The sequence below is a fragment of the Artibeus jamaicensis genome, unplaced genomic scaffold, assembly GCF_021234435.1.
Source record: "Artibeus jamaicensis isolate MK-2021 breed Jamaican fruit bat unplaced genomic scaffold, CSHL_Jam_final contig_354, whole genome shotgun sequence".
Classification (NCBI taxonomy): domain Eukaryota; kingdom Metazoa; phylum Chordata; class Mammalia; order Chiroptera; family Phyllostomidae; genus Artibeus; species Artibeus jamaicensis.
In genome coordinates, this window is record NW_026521803.1 from 36,862,453 (window position 1) to 36,879,841 (window position 17,389).

The window sequence follows — 17,389 nt, forward strand, 5'->3', positions numbered from 1 at the left end:
TCTTTTCTTCCCACTTTCTCTGCATCAGTCTCCCCAAATGAAATAACTTCTCCTTTCCAGAAAGGGGGAGGTCACCAGGGGACACAGGTCCTTCCTAAGTGAGGACACTGACAGCTCACCCTCACCGCCCTGCTCTGTGGGAAGCCCATCCTGAAACGTAGTCACAGAAAGCAAAGCGACTGGGGGAGACGGTGTGTCCCTAACACCAGTGCAGAACAGAATGAGGGCTCCTGTACTCACCCGGCATGTGCTCGCAGCCAAGACAGGAGCTGGCTTTCGAAATATGTATCTGGAGAGTGAAAAGACATTCTCTCTCCTCGTTAAGTAAATACTTGGGGTGAGAAAAACTACCAAAGGCACTGAAGAGATGCAGCTGACAGTGCGTGGATGGCCATCCCGGTTTTAAGGCAGAACAGAGAGATAAGTTTCCAAATGCTCCCCAGTATCTTCAGAGTCAAGATGGTCTTCCTTCTGTCAAACAAATCCCCTGGACTGTAAACTAAACCTGCTTCTGTTTGCTCTGTTCTGACTGCCAGACCTAGAAGGAAGTCCATCAGAGAGCCCCCCTCCCCGTCCCCGCCCAGAAAGCCATGGGGTCATGGGGACCCACAGCCTCACCTTCTAGGAGGGCAGTGGACTCATGTCTAAGGACTCATCAGGGCTGCAGCCCAAAGGCCAGATCTCAGAGCTCCTAGACCTACCTGCCACGTGCTTTCTGGTGAAACTAGCTTGTTTTCTTTTTGATTCATTTAGTTAGCACTCGATATATTTGAAATTTGCATCTGAAGTTGGAAACACGAACACTCAACATCAGAGAGGGCCCCCTTAGCACCTGCTAAGTGCCTTACAAAGAGCTCTCTGGTGAAGAGACGAATTCTGACGCATCTGTGCATACGGTACCGCACTGTAAAAGAATACCACACTGTGAAAGTGAATTAGCACTTTATGTAGTGATGAGTAAGTGTTCCTCACCCATTGATATGCAAAAAAGCAACTGCAGAACAATCCCATTTCCGTGAGTAATAACTACAAGTATGTCTGTTAGTGCAGGTACGGAACAGTCAGGAGAAGGTGCTCAAGTCCCTTGGCAGTCATCCCGGAGGATTCTGGGAGACCGAGATTCGGGAGGACTTGAAGTTCTAGGCCATACATACATTACTAGACGTAAAACATGCAAAGAGCAAGCATTGCCATCATCATCATCATCATCAAACAATGCCAAGCTTTAAAAAGGGAGGATTTCCTTATTTACCCCTTTCCCTGCAGAAACTGCAAAGAATAATCCCACCCGGCCCCCCTTTATAAATTCTTCTCTAAAAGGAAAAAAAGCATTTTCCCCTCATCACGATGGCAGTTTCTTCCAGGAGCCAAGCACCTCAGTGGCAGAGTCCTAAGAAGAGTGGATGAAAACCCTCTTGCGTTTGGGACACAGCAAGTTAAACAAAAGCTGTGTCACATCAAAGGTACGCAGACGAGCACATACCAATGTCGGGGCCAAGCTGTGGATAAGGGAACGGGTAGATACACGTCCTAAGATGATACGAGTCATATTTTAAAGAACGAATGTGAAAGTTGTGCCTTAAGGACTCACTGAAGAGGCTGGACTTGGAGACGCAGCTTGCACAGAGCTGGGTAGCAAAGCGGGTGGTGGACACTGGAGCTACCCATGGAGGCACGCACAGCCCCCTCCCAGCCCTGACTGCCCAGAAATGGCCCCAGGCATGCCAAGAACTCAATCCCTCCTGCCCTGGGACAGCAGAACCACAGCAGGGCTGCCAGAGCGTCCAGCGCCAGGTGGCTCCAGCTTTGAGTGTCCTGTCCTTGACCTCCGCATGCCCTTTATAGATGATAATTTTTGTGTATGCCTGGATTTAAAAATGTTCTTCCCAAACACTAAGGGGTCTCTAGGAAAGGACTTGACGAAGATAGTGGTGGTGGCAGAGATGTCGACTAAACTGTTGGGACATTGTCCCGACTGGTGTGGCTCAGTTGGTTGAGTGTCGTCCCACAAACTGGAAGGTTGCAGGTTCAATCCCCAGTCAAGGCACATACCGGGGATGTGGGTTAGATCGTGTGGGTGTGGGTGTGCGAGAGGCAACCAACTGATGTTTCTCTCCCTCTCTTTCTCCCTCCCTTCCCCTCTAAAAATACATTAAAATCTTTTAAAAAGTTGTGGGATTCTTGCATGCCTTCACTTCAGATTTTGACTACCCTTTCCCATGATTCCCTCTCTGATAGGGCACCGCACTCAGAATGCTACCAAACTCCAAGAGCATATTCAAAACTCCCAGGTCACTTGTGAACCACTTCGCACCTTGCCAGCCTCCAGTTCAAAGAAATCCTTCAGTAAGAACCTCAGAGGCACATCTATCCCCAAAATGCAATTACAGTTCCTTTATTTGATGTATAGTACTTTTGTCTGATTTAATCAGCATAATTACTATTACACTCAGAAGACGCAGTTCTGTGTAACTATGCACCACTTTAGACATATGTTTGGGACCGCCTGATTTGACGCCATAAGTACAGGGCTGGGATGATAACTCCACAGTCAAACTGCGGAGAGCTTTGTCTCGCGCCGCATACGGTCAGTGCAAGCCTATAAAGAGTGTTGCATTTGCTGGGCGCGGTCTTTCAGTTAGCACAGGGGAAGGCTCAAGAATTGCAGAGAAACAAAACTGGACGGGAAGAGACTCTGGGGCCAGCACATAGGTTTTCTATCACACTATGTGGGAAAAAATGTGTTTGTGTTTGATGCTTGCAAGGAAAGAAAACACAGCTTGACACTGAGAGGCTTTCATTTATAATATGTTGAGCCATGTTTATATCTGGAGAGAAGGTTCATGCAGTGCAGCAACAAAGCAAAAATATTTCTTTAAAATGCACTTAAGGTCACTAAGTAGCTAGAGACACCAAGCTGAGAGCCTGCACTGGGAAATGAAAAGTGATGGGATTTGCACCACGGGATTAGACATGATCTGCTTCCGGAACTTGGAACTCTCTACCTGGTGGGATCCACCTCGGCCACTCCCTGGCTCCCCTGATAGTCCCCTCACTGTCCCTCACTGGGAGTGGAAAGGAGAGTCCTGCAGGAAAGGACAGGGACCTAGCAGACAAGGGACGGGGGACACCAGGCTCCCACTGCGCACCGACCCAGGCTTTCGCTGTGCATTTCCCCGTCGAGGGGCACAGACCAGGAGCAGTTGTGAAACAAAGTAGGACACAGGCTCAGTGGCCACAGAAGAAAGAACCAGGCTGCGCACCCCTTTCTGCTGCCAGGTTTTCATCCTCGCTGCCTGTTGGAATTGTGCAAGGAGCCTTCAAAATCCCTGGTGACCAGCACACAGCTCTAGGGTCTCTGATGTGTCTGGTGTGGTCAGCCTAAACACTGGGCTTTTTTTTTTTTAAGGCTTATCAGGTGATTCCAATGTATGGTCCAGGCTTCGAATCACAGCTTTTAGCTTTATAAACAGGAAGCAAGGAACAGCCAAGTGAGAGCAGCCAAGCCCTGGACCACTGCAATGTGGTCATCCGGACAGCGCGTGGGAACTGTCCTGGAACCTTGTTAAAACGCAGACTGTCATTCAGTGGACCTGGAGTAGAGCCCGAGCATTGGCGATTCCAGTGTGACATCTATGAGGCGCCACCATCAGGCACCATTCTAAAGAGAGGGGTTTCACAGAAGTCAGCAGCAGGAACATTATGGTTTATGATTTTTTTGTACAATTTAATTCCTTTCCTTCACTGGGATTGTGGAAGGTACTTTCATTTCATTGGCTGGCTCAGGAGCACCAGGGTGGACCGCAGTACCATGAGGATGATAGTGTGTATGACAAATGTCCCCTTTATTACATGGCCCCAGTGTGTGCTGGGTTTTTTTCAGGGGGCATGTTACAGGCTGAATTGTCCCCCCAACATTGTTATGTTGAGGTCCTAACTTCAGGACTTCAGAATGTGAGTGATTTTAGAGACAGGGCCTTAAAGGGGTCCCTGAGTTCAATGAGGTCGTTAGAGTGGGCCCTTATGCAACGAACCCCAACCAGGTGGTACCCTTATAAGAGACGGAAATTAGGACACAGATAAGGACAGGGGAGAGACCACGTGAAGACATAGGAAGAGGACAGCCACCTGTAAGCCAAGGAGAAACCCTTCAAGGGCTCAATCCTGCCAGCACCTCGATCTCAGACCTTCAGCCTCTGGAACTGTGAGAAAATAAGTCCCTGTTGGTTAAACCCCCCAGGTCTAGGGCAGTTTGTTTTGACAGCCTGAGCAAACTAACACGGGGCAGAGAGGGAGGGAGGGCAGAGACTTGGGTATACTTTTGATAACTTGTTCCACTTACGTCTTCACTAGTTGTTACCAGGGGGGCTGCCCTCCCTATTTCCAGCAGTCCTTCCCCCCGCTTCTAAATGCCTCCTTTAAACCTGGGGTTGGCCTGGCTGGTGTAGCTCAGTGGATTGAGCACGGGCCTGGGAACCAAGCAACCACGGTTCGATTCCCAGTCAGGGCACATGCCTAGGTTGCAGGCCAGTTCCCAGCAGGGGACACACAAGAGGCAACCATACATTGATATTTCTATCCCTCTCTCCTTCCCTTCACCTCTAAAAATAAATAAAATCTTAAAAAAAACAAAAAAAACCTGGGGTTGGCAAGGTAACTGCAACTGTCGGGCCTTTCAGAAGAGCCCAGTGGTTAAGGAGAATACAGACTGTGGAGTCAGGCTGTCTGGCTTAGAACCCCCGCTCGGCCACACACCTGCTCACACACCTGCTCAGAGACTCCGGGTGAGAGACCCCGGGTGAGGCTGGACCTGTTTCTGCAGGGCCAGCCCACTCCTGCAGGGCAACCGGGGACTCATTGATGATGAAAGTACCTGACCTTTGTCTGTTTTGGGCTCCTGGAAGCCTTTTGTGATACCTACTTTCTGGTATTTTCTCTGTGACATCTGTTTTGGTATTTGCTGCTCCCCCCTCCGTCCCCATCCTTTTCCAGCTCTGTTCCAGAGAGAAACTGTTGCCTGATGAAGTGACCTCCACCCAACTCCACTATGTACGGGGTTAGCATATAAATGTATCTTTCCTTATGTCCACCCAGTTCAGCTAAAACATGCGAGACTGACCTCCAGAAGACTAACCTATGTAAGTTAATATTAAAGTCAATTTTCACAGAACTAAAAAACTCCTTCAGCCAAGCTCTCACGAAGACCCCAGCGCTGTTGCATTCTAGGTTCTCCCAACCTTTGGGGGCCTGTGGGAATGAGATTCCAATGCCCTTTTGGGAATGATCCTTCCTCCAACCAGCAGTCTCCGTGGTCCTGGTAGGTTCCTAGGAAGGCACCCTCTGCCCTGCCAGGCAACTTCCCACCACACAAGTGGTGAGCCATTTCTCTGCAGGAAAATGCCAAAGTGAAACACAGGCATGTTATCAAGGACGATGTTCAGTGGGAGCAAAGGCAGGGGTCCGTTGGAGGCAAAGCTGTGCTGTGTCTCTGCACTGACTGGTGTCTGGATGTTCTGCCCTTTGAGAAGCAGTGAGCACATGCACACAAGGGGTTAAAAGATGACTTTTAAGTCTGTCAATCTTTACAGCATAGTCTGCCTTCCCCTTAAGCTCCATTCTGCTGAATCAATAAAAATAGCTGTTAACAAGGTCAGAAGCTCCCACATCACAAACATTTTGGGTACAACTTCCTATTCGTAGGATGCTCTCTTCCTTATTATCCATTTTTTTCCCATACTAAATTTTTATTTTTAAATGCATTTTATAGAACATAAAAAGATTATAATTTTTGCTTCAAAATATTACAACCAATTTCATACACTGCTCCTATTGCTCTTGGGGCCAAATGCTGAGAATTCTGTCAAAAGAGACTTTCACTTAATTTCAACATCAGCATAAAAACATTTCAAGCTAACTATTATATAAATATTCTATTTGTTATTTAATATGAAGATATTTAGAAAACAATGTATTATCAAATTTTTATACTCATTTTTCCTCTTTGCTATGCCCTACATCTAAATCTCCCCTATGTGACAATGGTGTATTCCAACATTCTCCTTTTCCCTTCTTTGAAATACCATTAGCAGACTTCACTTCTCTCCCCTTAGAACATTTCTTTTAAACAGTTCTCCTTCCTTCTCCTCCTCACCTTCCCCCATTCTCAGTGTCAGAATGTTTCATTATTTAGGACTCTCTTGGATCTTTTGTGGGAGGAAAAAGTTGACATTATGTGATAAACACATGATACAATATACAGATGATGCGTTATGGAATTGTACACTTGAAACCTATGTAGCTTTATTAACCAATGTCACCCCAATACAAATTTTCAATTTCAATAAAAATTTTTTTTGAAACACACAAAAAATGGCATTGTGAAAAGGCAGTTGAGAGTTTAAATTCAAGTTTAATTACTGATATATGAGGTGGGACAAAATAGGTGTGTAGTTGTTCACATGGAAAATACAATTAACAACACAAGAATATACTGATTCACATACTCACAGCCGTAACCCAACTTTGCCCCACCCTGTGTTGTACAGAGTGCAGCTGTGTAATGGTAAAATACTTTTAGCCACATAAGGAGAAATGTAGCGTTGCAACTCTGATTTAATATGCCTTCATTGAAAATGACTTTCTTGATTTTCCTCAAATAAAACATATCTTATCATTTGATTTTTTAATGTGAAGTTTTCCCCTGTAGAAATTCAAAACTAACATGACGTTTACGGAGCGGTGGCTTGGAGTCATCAGAGCATGTGCTGATCAATATGCCAAGTTCAGGAAGAACAAAATTAGGGAGCGCTGGGGGTGCTCAGCCAACATAATCCAAGGACTGCTCGAGGGGAAAGAAGGCGGGGCGGGGATGCAGAAAAGCAGCAGTGAGTCAGGACTTGACTACCTGCGATGAAATCCAGCTTCTTACTGTCCTGACAAGCTACGCTCATTTACAGTGTCACTTAGGGGTGAAGGCTCAAAAAAGTCCCAGCTCAACAATGACTATAACTGATTCCTGGAGATGCAAACCAAGTCATGGTCAAAGATGCTCACTCAGCCCCGAAGGTCCAAACACAGTAAGATGAGGCAATACGAAGACAAAGGACCTAAAGATGAAGCCAGCTCAATGGCCCCAAAGTCGCCTCTTTGAGGACTTACGACTATGGATGAGGTTACATATGGACGAAGAAACTCGCTCCTGGTCTTCGTAGTCAGCTGTCTCTTTAGAAGCTGGCAAAGGGCCAAACAGTAAATAGCGGAGGCTTTGGGGGCCAAATAAGGTCTCTGCTGCATAGACTTTTCTTTTACAGCCTTTTAAAAATGTAAAAAGTATCCATAGATGACGGGTTGAATAAAAACATGCCATGGGCCCGACTTTGCCAGTTCCTGCTCTCTCACCGAACTTCCAGGCCAGATCTGAGCGTCGAGGGCCCACCAGTTCTGACTGACATTGGCCCTGGCCATTCCCAGAGGACTAAAGATGGGGGACTTCACCCCAGCAGGGATAAACAAAGTACCCCACAGGAGTAGCCAAGAGGGAAAGGCTGAGAATGCACATGATGACTGAGAGCAGATGTAGTTCAAGTTTCTGAGATCACAAAGGGTATGGAAGGGCGAGTTAGTGCATGTTCTACCACCCAGAACAAGTAGGCAGCACAGACCCAGCCAAGCTCTCTCACACCTGTTACAGACTTGCATGGACCACACTGTGAAGCTGGAAAGAAGATAAAGCACTACTTTTGCTTGATGGGGATTACTATGTAGACATCATAAGTCACTCTGCCCCCTACAGGTGTTTCAGGATAGAAACAGAAATTGTCCTGGTCCATTTCTGACCTGATCCATCAGAAAAAGTCCTGGTCCATTTACGACAAAACATCTGTGAGGGATTATTAGAAGCAGGGAATGCTGGAGGGGCACGCACTTTGCTTAATGTTGGAAATTACAAGGTGAACTGGCCAAGGTATGTGTCCCGAGTGGCCCAATTCTGCTGCCACTGTCCACCTGTCATGGCACGTGGCCAGAGAATGTGCCACCTCTCAGTAATGCTTCCACCTTGCAATAATGCCTAGAAGAAACTTGTTGCACATGGTGGTTTCTTGCTTGCACCTCTTCAGAAAAAAATCTTTGGTTCCCACCACCCCCGGGTTCTTGTGTCCCTGTTTGGACCTGTGGGGTTTCTTGGACTGAAAGGATACGGCTGGGCCACAGGGCGTTTCAGGCTCCTAGCCCTCGAACTGTGCCATTAACCACACGTGTTCCAAAAACAACTTTCTTTAAAATGTACCAAAGGTCATCTTTCACTCAAAATTCCTTTATTGAAACATAAATTGAATTAAAGTCTCTGCATCCCATAACAAGGAAGGTTGTTTGTTTTCTGTTTTTTATCTGCTCTACTCACAGATGTAGTCCAAGGACACAGAAACCATGCTCCGCTCATGTAGCAAGCTCCCAAGTATTTGTTGAATAAGTGAATGAAAATTGTTGGTAAAACTTTAAAACTGGTAAACAGCTTCATGGAAAAGGAAGAACTTGGCTTGGAAAAAGAGAACCTGCAGATGTTACGGCTGTTTACTTTTTCATCTCCCCCACTCCCCAACCAAAGCAACAAACTGAACCGGAATGGAGGCCTTTGTTCTCCCAATGCTCTGCAATGCCCCCTCCTCCCCCAGCAGGCAAAACCCTCACACACACAAAAGTGAGGGTCCTGCTGGGCAGTGGTTTCGGAAGCTGAACGCACTGACACGGAAACTACTGATTGAAATGCAAGCTTTCTCCTAAGAATGTAGAGTCTTCTAGAACAAAGAGAGAGCACCCACCCCAGCTTCACTTGGAAAAGATGAAATGAAGTTAACGTAGGAAGTCAGGCATCAGCTACTTCAGGGACAATGAGAAGAGCCACCGGACCGGTCTCAAAGGACACACCAGTGAAAGCGCAGCCCTTTGTGGCGAGATCAATGGTTGGCTGTTTCCTGACACTTTGTGTTGTGTCTCCAAGAATGAGTGAAAAGTGATACGGAGGCTCGCCTTGGCCCATGCTCTCTGCCTTCCCTCCTGACACCTGTTCTTCAGCTTAAAAAATAGAGGGGGTGGGAGGCAGCGGGACCCCCTTTCAAGCTCTCATCCTCTTGCCCACGTCCTCTTCTGGTATTCTTTAAAGAGCACGCTCAAGGAGTTCGCCATAACTGCAGCATCAGCCCTGTGCCGCATCAGCAGTTCAAGTTCAGCGGGTCAAACTGGGAGCCAGTGCAAACCATGGCCACGTCTCGTGGGGGTGCAGGCAATCTGACGTCTAAACCAGCCTCCCTACCTCTGACCTAGAAAAGGAGGCGTACTAGGATAGCAACAGTTCTGGTAACGCCTAAGAGACTGAAGTCAAATCTCGTCATTGTTTGTGTGTCATGTTCATGTATTAATTCCCTTGACCTTCGACAATGTGTGTGCAGGACTGTCTGGGCACAGGGCTAACTTCTGGGGATACAGTCATGGATGGAGGGACAGATGATTCCGGCCACCAGCGGGCTGACTGCCCAACGGGAGACAGGGTGGCATGGGAGAGAGAGGCTGCCTGCCTCCCACACGCCTGTGCTGTAGGCAGTTCTGAACAAAGCCACCTCTGCCCATCCCCCACTCCCCTCTTCACACCGTTCATTACCACTCCCTCCTTAACGTTAGGGTATAGACGTTTGAGACACGAATGCTTTCTGAAAAGGGTGCCATGTGCCCTGAAATGAGCCAACAATTACTCAGAGCTACACTCCACGCCCGCCCTAAGCTATGAGACAGGGAGGCAGCAGAAAGGAGAGAGACCAGAGCTGGGCTGGGGACCTAAGGATCTGATTTCTAGACTTCTCTCTTCCAGGAAGACTCCTTCATGACCCTAGGCAAGGAGTCAGCCTCTAACATCCTCTAAAATGGGAGTAGCAATGCCTCTACCTGATCCGATGGTCACAGGTGTAGGGCACCTTGACTCATCAGGGAGAAGGTAGGAAGCAAAGGTGTGTTCCTTGTCATTTCCCCCGTCGGGGCTGCCCTGCGTTTGGAAAGGCTGCATGGAGAAACAGCTCGTGGGAGACTGGTAAGTAAACGCCCTCAGTATTTCTGGCTGTGGTCTGAATTTGCACTTTCAAAAATGTCTACTGAAAAGCCCCAAACTCACAAATAAAACTTGCCAAGTGACCATCCACCACATGCACTCACCATGCCAGACATCGGGAGATGCAGCGGTGTGATCAGGAGAGGTAACGAGTGAGTACCCCCCACATACATTAACTCTCATTTCACCTTCACAGCAACCCTATAGCTCTAGCACTAACGTGATCCCCACTTTACAAAGAAGGAAACTACAGCACTGAGATTAAGAAACTGTTCCAGGTCGCAACACAGCAGTAGAGCTGGAATTCAAACTCGGGCGGAATTTCTCCTATTGTGGGTGTTTGACATTATTAAAGCCTCTGCAGGACCTTGTCGACCTACCAGACAGTGCATTTCCCAGTCTTTCCCACACTTTTTCCTAAGTGTGGGCTTAGCTACAGTCCGAAGCTCTCAATCTGGTGATGCTATTCTAAGTGACCTCCTTGTTTTCCAAGTTCCAAGTAAACACCTTTGCAGATGTATCACATTAACTTCCAAGTTTTCATAGCATTTGGCAAGACTGTTGTGTTATCTTAAAGAAAAGTAGGTGGTTTTGCATCCCTGTGTCATTACTTCCCCTGGAAACGGGACCCTGAGCAAGAACAGTGCCTGGTAAGATGGCACTGCCTGGACAAACCCAGCTGAGGGGCAGCTGGGGGGTCCCACTTGTCGATCCACGAACTGCAGAGCTGAAAATCGTAGCTAAAGCAACTTAGACAAGCCCTGAACACATCCTATGTTAAAGAGCCATGTTCAAAAACAATGTTGTCTTCTCTTACCCATAAACTCATTCCTAGCTGCTTGAATCTTGTCCCCCTAATTGATAGTAGACCAGCAGTGTCAAACTCATTTTCACTGGGGGCCTTCCAGTTGCCTTCAAAGGGCCGAATGTAACATTAGGACTGTATAAGTGTAACTGCTCCTTAACAGTTAAGCGAGAGCTCAGCGCTGCTGCTGGGTAGAAACAAGGTGCGGGCTGGATAAAACAAGGTGGAGGACTGGATTCAGCCCACAGGCCTTGCGTTTGGTATAGTATAAAGTATATGACCACTTTATACTAGTGGTCTAGTATAAAGTATATGACTTTGAACTTAATCACATGCCATTGCATGTTGGTTACAGTTTCAAAGGCCTTGGTCTAAAATTCAAGTCTGTAAACTGGGACCAGAGACCGTGGCTCATTTTCTAGGACAGTTTGAAGCTCATAATAGATGTTCAATAAATCCTTAACAGATCAAAAAAGTTAACTAGGATGTTTACTAGACAGACTCGCTTAGTAAAAATTGGATTTTATTGACATTTCCTACATACAACATATGTATTCCTTTTTCCTAGTTTAAAAAAGCTTTTAACATCTCATTTTATCGATATAAGATATAATAAAGGAAAGGTAAACACAAAACTTTCATTCAAACTATCTGGTTTGGGAGATAGAGAGGAGGAAAATCATCTTGTAGGAAAAGCTTTAATAGCCACAACAGGAGTATCGCCAGGATACGTTCATATGCTTACTTGGACTACAGTAAGTTCAGTTACCGGTAGATAAATCACACCCCACTGCTGAAATCTTAACTGGAAAAGTGCATGCCCTACGTCAGATCCTAATGCTGAGTAAATACGACCCCTGTCTGGCTGTCACTGCCACTCATTCCATGCGTTTATTGAATTTGGGGTATGGCACCATGCAATTGGGATAGAGAGGTCTCTAGAAACAGACTCTGGTTAAAATAAAACCCTATAAAGGAGGAAAGCTATACATGTACAATCAATTCTGTGTATAACATGAGACTATAAAGTCAATTGTTTAAGACAGAGTTCAAGGGCAAGGGCAATTCAGAAAAACCACTGATCATGGTGGATGCAGGGAGTTTTCTATTAAACTGTCTTCTGAATGTACAGTCATCTGAACTGACAGCCCTCTTCCTTCCTTAGACCCCAAAATCTGGAAAGTTCAGCCTCATCTGTGGACACCTCTGGGATGAGGGAAGGGCCCAGACTTTGACGTTGGACAAACCTGGCTTTGAATGAATCTTGGCTCTCACACGTATTAATGTTGTGACCCTGGGCAGGTTTACTTAATCCCTCCGAGTCTGGGTTCCCTCCTCTGTAGAGCCAAGAACACAAATGCTGCAGTGTGGCTTCGAGGGTTCGAGATAACATGCAAAGTGCATAGAACAGGGATGAATACATAGTCCTCAAGGGCCATAATGTGACATATTACAAAAGGCTAGCAGAGAGCTGGGCTGCGTAGGTGAAGCCATGAAGAAATGCACAAGGGTGGGTGGCAGCGGGGAGAACAAAGATTATTCTCAACCAGCTTTTCATCTCCATATCTTTTCAGGCAGGAAACCAGATTTATTATGTCTACATAGCCATTTTAATATTAAAGCCATCCTCTATATCAATAATGATTTTAAGTCATTTGTTAAAAAATCGCAAGTTCAGAAGTAACTTCTGGAGTCCTTTCTCTTGTGCTAAAGCTCCCCACTGAGACATCTGGTAACGAGTGGACTCCAGAGTCAGGTAGCATTGGCCGAGCACTCAAGCTTTGGTGTGGTACCATCAGCTTTTCTCAGCCTGGGTTAAGTTGAATGTGGTAGAAGGGCTAACAACTCGTCCATCTGCAGAGGCCTCTGCCTCCACGAGCCTGTCTAAATGGGTTTGTGTCATGACCTGAGTTGGGGACCCTGGATTCTACAGCAGATGCCCCCTCAGCCCACAGCTTTAATGCACCTCTCATTAGCTGCAGGTGCTGGGTCAGGAGGTCTGAGACTCTAACCAGCTTCCAGATGACGCCCATGTGGCTGGTTTTCAGACTATGGTCTAACTAGCTAGATGTCTACAGGGCCAGGACAATCAGAATTCACAAATCAAGGGACACACAGTATTCCATTCTTAGGGTTCACAAAGAAAATGGGGGGCAGCAGCAGCCCACCAACTCTGTCTTTAAGAAATTACTAACTTGGTGGGGTGTACTCCTTGGTAAGCATGAGTGAGGCTTCTCAGGCACTGGAAATGCTCCACATTGTCTCTGAGTGGAGGCTGCCTGGATGCATGCACTTCTAACCAAAGGGTTTGACCTGTGTGCTTACTGTCACCTATAACTCAGGTTGGGGGAAAAAAAACTAAAATGGAAAATGAAGAAATGAGAATGTAAAGGAAAAAAATCACTGCCTTATGGAAGTAACGCCAATGAGCACACAGAGCTCTCGACTCCCATGAAGGAAGTATCTTAAACCCAAATAACTTAATAGTCACAGGGGCCACTTTCTCCAACTAGAAATATCCTCTTTCATTGCTCTTAATGAAAACATATCAAGCACTGCTAGTGTCTCTCATTGAGAGTCTAGGTGTGAAAGAAACCCTGTTTGAAAAATCTGGGGGCTGTGGGGAGGGGACACCATGACAGCCTAACAAAGGAAGCCAGCTTAGCGCGCTCATCAGGCACCCCCCGTTCCTGGAGATTGGACACGCATTCCGTAACTGCCGCTGATTTACGTGCGGTCTGGCCTTCAGGAATGGAACAAACGAGCAAACCATCTCAGGGACACTGTCCTCATTAAGCTAGAGGCTCTAGACAATGGGGAGAGGAAAACAATGCATCCAAAGAAACACTGTGGTCCTGTGGGTGACACACAGGCCCGGACCCAGGCGAGCAGTTCCGGTGCCAGCACCACCAGGCCCCCTCACCAGCTGGGCGACCTTGCTTACCCAGGTAACCTTTCCCACTGAACCTCAGCTGAACGCACCTCCCTCGTCCTCCTCTAACCTGTGCATGTTGTTTGGTGGTCACCACCCATGTCCCAGGAAAGGCAGCCCATCCCAAGAAGTGACCTGTTGAGTCACCTACAAGGTCATCATCATTCCATTGCCCAGGACAGATTTTAAAGCATGGTAGTGATGTACTGATGGTGTCTCTGTACCACTAAACTGAACAGCCCTGAACCACTTACACCTGAATCTTTGAGCACATGCAGTCACGTCTCTTGCAGCTGAAAACTTTGTGGTTGATTTGTGTGCTATAACATTATAAATAGCAAAACTGCCTATAAAGGTCACTCCCGGGGGTTGCAGCGTTACCTAGTACAACCCAGTACTTATCTTGGCACCCCAAACAGTCTATGGTTCCCAGAGACAGAGTGCGGTGTGCGCGTGGGATCCCAGTACCTTCCACAGCCCCTTTAAAAAGCAGGCAGCTCATAAACGCTTAGGGGTGCGTGCCTGCTCCATCCAGCGAGAGCGGGCAACAGAAGCCAAGACTTCAATGGTGAAAAACACATCAACCCTCACCTCCAAACAGCTGCGAGCAGCGGACAGCGCCTCCCTCCTTTTCTTGAGAGTAAAACCACCTGGGGAGCATTTTCCCAACTACAGGCTCCCTTTCTCTATCCAGGCTGAGTTTGAACAAGCACCTAGGTGGGCCCGCGGACCGTATTTTCGGAAGGCTCCCCCTCTGCCCGACAACCTCGACGTTTTCTTCTTTTCACTCAACACACCCATATCAACTGCCTGCAATCCTCCCCCCCCCGCCCCCCACCGCTTTGCCCATGGAGGCGGGGACTGTATTACACTCTGTCCCTGCAGAAGGTCACAAGACCGCGGAGGGCCAAGGATTTACTTGTTGGCGTTGCATTTTCAAAACAAAACAAAAATTCGTCTTTGCCTTGCTGTTTACACCCACAGTTCAATCCACTTTCCTTATAAACTTTCCATCTTTTCCTCTGCATTCCCTCCACGCCAGTATTGCAAAGACCAGTGAACAGCCTCAGGATCTTAGGATGCAGACTCCAGGGGCAGACTCCAGGGTGCCCATTGTCGCCCCGGCCCAGAAATCACGTACAAACGTTTGCACCACGGAGACCTCCTCCAGAGCGCCCCAGCACCACCTTGGCCGCCTGGTCCCCCAAACCCGTCCTTTGCAGCGCCACCCTCCCACCAGCCACGCGACTCCGAGGCTTACCTGAAACACGTGGTGAGCTCGCCCGAAGCCTTCAGACACGGGTATTTGGTCGTGGTGATTTTGTTTTCTGAGCAGACTTCTCTACGAAGAAAAGAGGCAAAGTCGTTGGCTCTCCGCGTGGGAGCGACAGCCAGTGCGCGCTGGGGGATCTGCGTCCCGGAGCTCGGAGCAGGCTCTGAGCCCCGAGCGCGGACGCCCAGCGAACTCCGGGGTCAGGGGCGGGCCAGGCGAGGGTCCAGCCAAGGGAACTCAGCCCAGGGCAGCAGTAGCTGAAGAAGCAGATCCCTTGAGAGTAGCAGAAACGCCGGGTAGGGCATCTCGGTTGGGGGAAGCCCAGGCTGAGGGCGAGGTTGTCACGGGGGGCCGGGTTTAGTGTTACCCGGGACAGTTGAGCGCCCAGCGGATGACTGACGGAGCGAAGGTGCGGGGATCGCTGCGGAGGTGGGGGACACCGGCTGCACCCCGACAGCCCGGCGTGCACCAAGCAGGAGCTGGCAGTGCTTACCTGTCACTGTTCTCGGGCTCCTCGCGGTAGCTCCACGTGTGTCCCAGAGCCAGGAGCAGCAGCAGCGGACCCAGGCTCTTGGCCAGCTGCCCCCTCGCCGCTCCTCCCCGGCTCGGAGGCGGCCGCACCATCAGGGACGCTCCCGGCTTCTTCCCGGCGCCGGAGCCCTCTCCCAGCCCTGCACCCGGTTCCTCCGCGGCCGCCGCAGCCGTCCCTCTCCCCGGCAGGGGGTGCTAGAGGGCAGGGGCTCTTGCGCCACCTGTGCGAGGCAGCGGGGCCCGGAGTTTGCGAGGCTGGGCGTGGTGGGGGGCAAAGTAGCAACTGGGGTGCAGAGTGCAAACTCCGTAGACCCGCAGGTGGGCGCTGCTCGCGGAGCGGCTGGTTGGCGCGAGGGTCGCAGGGTCCAGGTCCTCTCGCCCAGCACTGGCGCGCCGAGCTGACAGACTTGCTCTACTCAGCTTTGGGCTGCGCCCTCCCTCTCGCCTCTTCCTGGGCCGCGAGGGAAGGGCTGGGTGCGGAGAGCAGGCGGCTGCTCGCATTTTACAGCAGGGTCGCCCGACCAGGAGGAGGAGGAGCCGCTTTTCCCCGGGGGGGGAAGGGGGGGCAGAGGGGTTAATACTCTTCCTTCCTGTCGTCAGTTGATTTCTAGTGACCAGAGTCAGGACGTTTGCTTTCTCGCCTCGAGCGCCTGCCCCGAGTTCTCCCGCCGCCCAGTTTTCTCTGAACGGAGGAAGGAGACGTGGAGAGACTGCGGCTGCTCTCCCAAACTGCCTTGCAAACCTGAGATAGCACGATCCCCAGACTGTCATTAAAATCCCTTAGAAGTCCTCCGGTCGCTCCTTTTACGAGCCGCTACCTTCTTCCTAACCGAGATCGAAATAAGGAATGAGCTACTGAGGCCTCTTTCTGGGGACTTTAAATCCTCTTGCCCTGAGCTGCTGTAATGCTGTTTGAATGCCACGCGCACACGTGAGAGCTGGAAACTCCTGGAAGATCAGGGGAGAGGGTGAAGTCCCCTGACCCGCCCCCGTTAACACCGTGGTGTTTAGGGGCAGCCTGAAAAGCAGGCTGGGGGAGGGGAGTCAATCAGCTCCTTTGGTGGGGACTCAGCTGTAATTCGTATAGGTCTGCGTCTTAACACTTCATCGCACACGGGGAGTTTCTCTGCCTGATAAAGAGAAACTCATGATGGAAACGTGCTGTGCAGAGCCCAGCAAGCAGCCGTGGCCCAGAGGGAGCTGGAAGAGCAAGAGGCTGTAAGGCCCCACCTCTAACAAATGCCCAGCTCTGCACCTCCAGGACGATGAGATGAAAGGTAGCCGGTTCACAAGTTACCGGTGTGCAAATTAGTTAGGTGCACAAGTGTTTTCATTCAAAATATTCTGATCTACTGAGAATTACCATACACTTCCCATACACCTTGACATTTTTAATAGCAATGGCAACCTTGCTCCCCTGTAGCATGCATCTATATTTTCCAAAGACTTTTTGCACATTTATGATTTTGTTAGATATTCAAGATAGCCCTTGAAGTGAGGAGTCTGACTTCCTAGTTCAGTGAGGTGCTTTTTCCCCCTGCAAATCTCACACAGACATGGGAGACAATAAAACACAAATAGCAAAATATGGAGCTAAACAAAATAAGTGAATTTTCATGTGGTAATTAAGAAGCCTCTGCAAAGCTTGCAAAACCTGAGAGTGACTGTTATGGAATTAGGGAAAAAGACAAAACCCACACTCGGTTTAAACCCAGGTTCTGGGCTTCCTAAGTGTGTGAACTTAGACAAGTT

General features: G+C 48.7%; 1 protein-coding gene across 2 annotated transcripts in view; it reads right to left on the bottom strand.

Annotated features, from left to right (window-relative positions):
• CCBE1 (collagen and calcium binding EGF domains 1) overlaps positions 1-16,122 on the bottom strand; it is a 169,934-nt gene extending 153,812 nt beyond the window's left edge. For both annotated transcript variants that reach the window (XM_037151972.2, XM_037151973.2), the window contains exons 1-2: positions 15,600-16,122; positions 15,095-15,175 (exon numbers count right to left, since the gene is read on the bottom strand). In XM_037151972.2, the coding sequence (XP_037007867.1) occupies positions 15,095-15,175; positions 15,600-15,730 (212 nt within the window). In that variant the 5' untranslated portion in view covers positions 15,731-16,122. The remainder of the gene's footprint in view (positions 1-15,094; positions 15,176-15,599) is intronic.
• Positions 16,123-17,389: the final 1,267 nt, after the last annotated feature.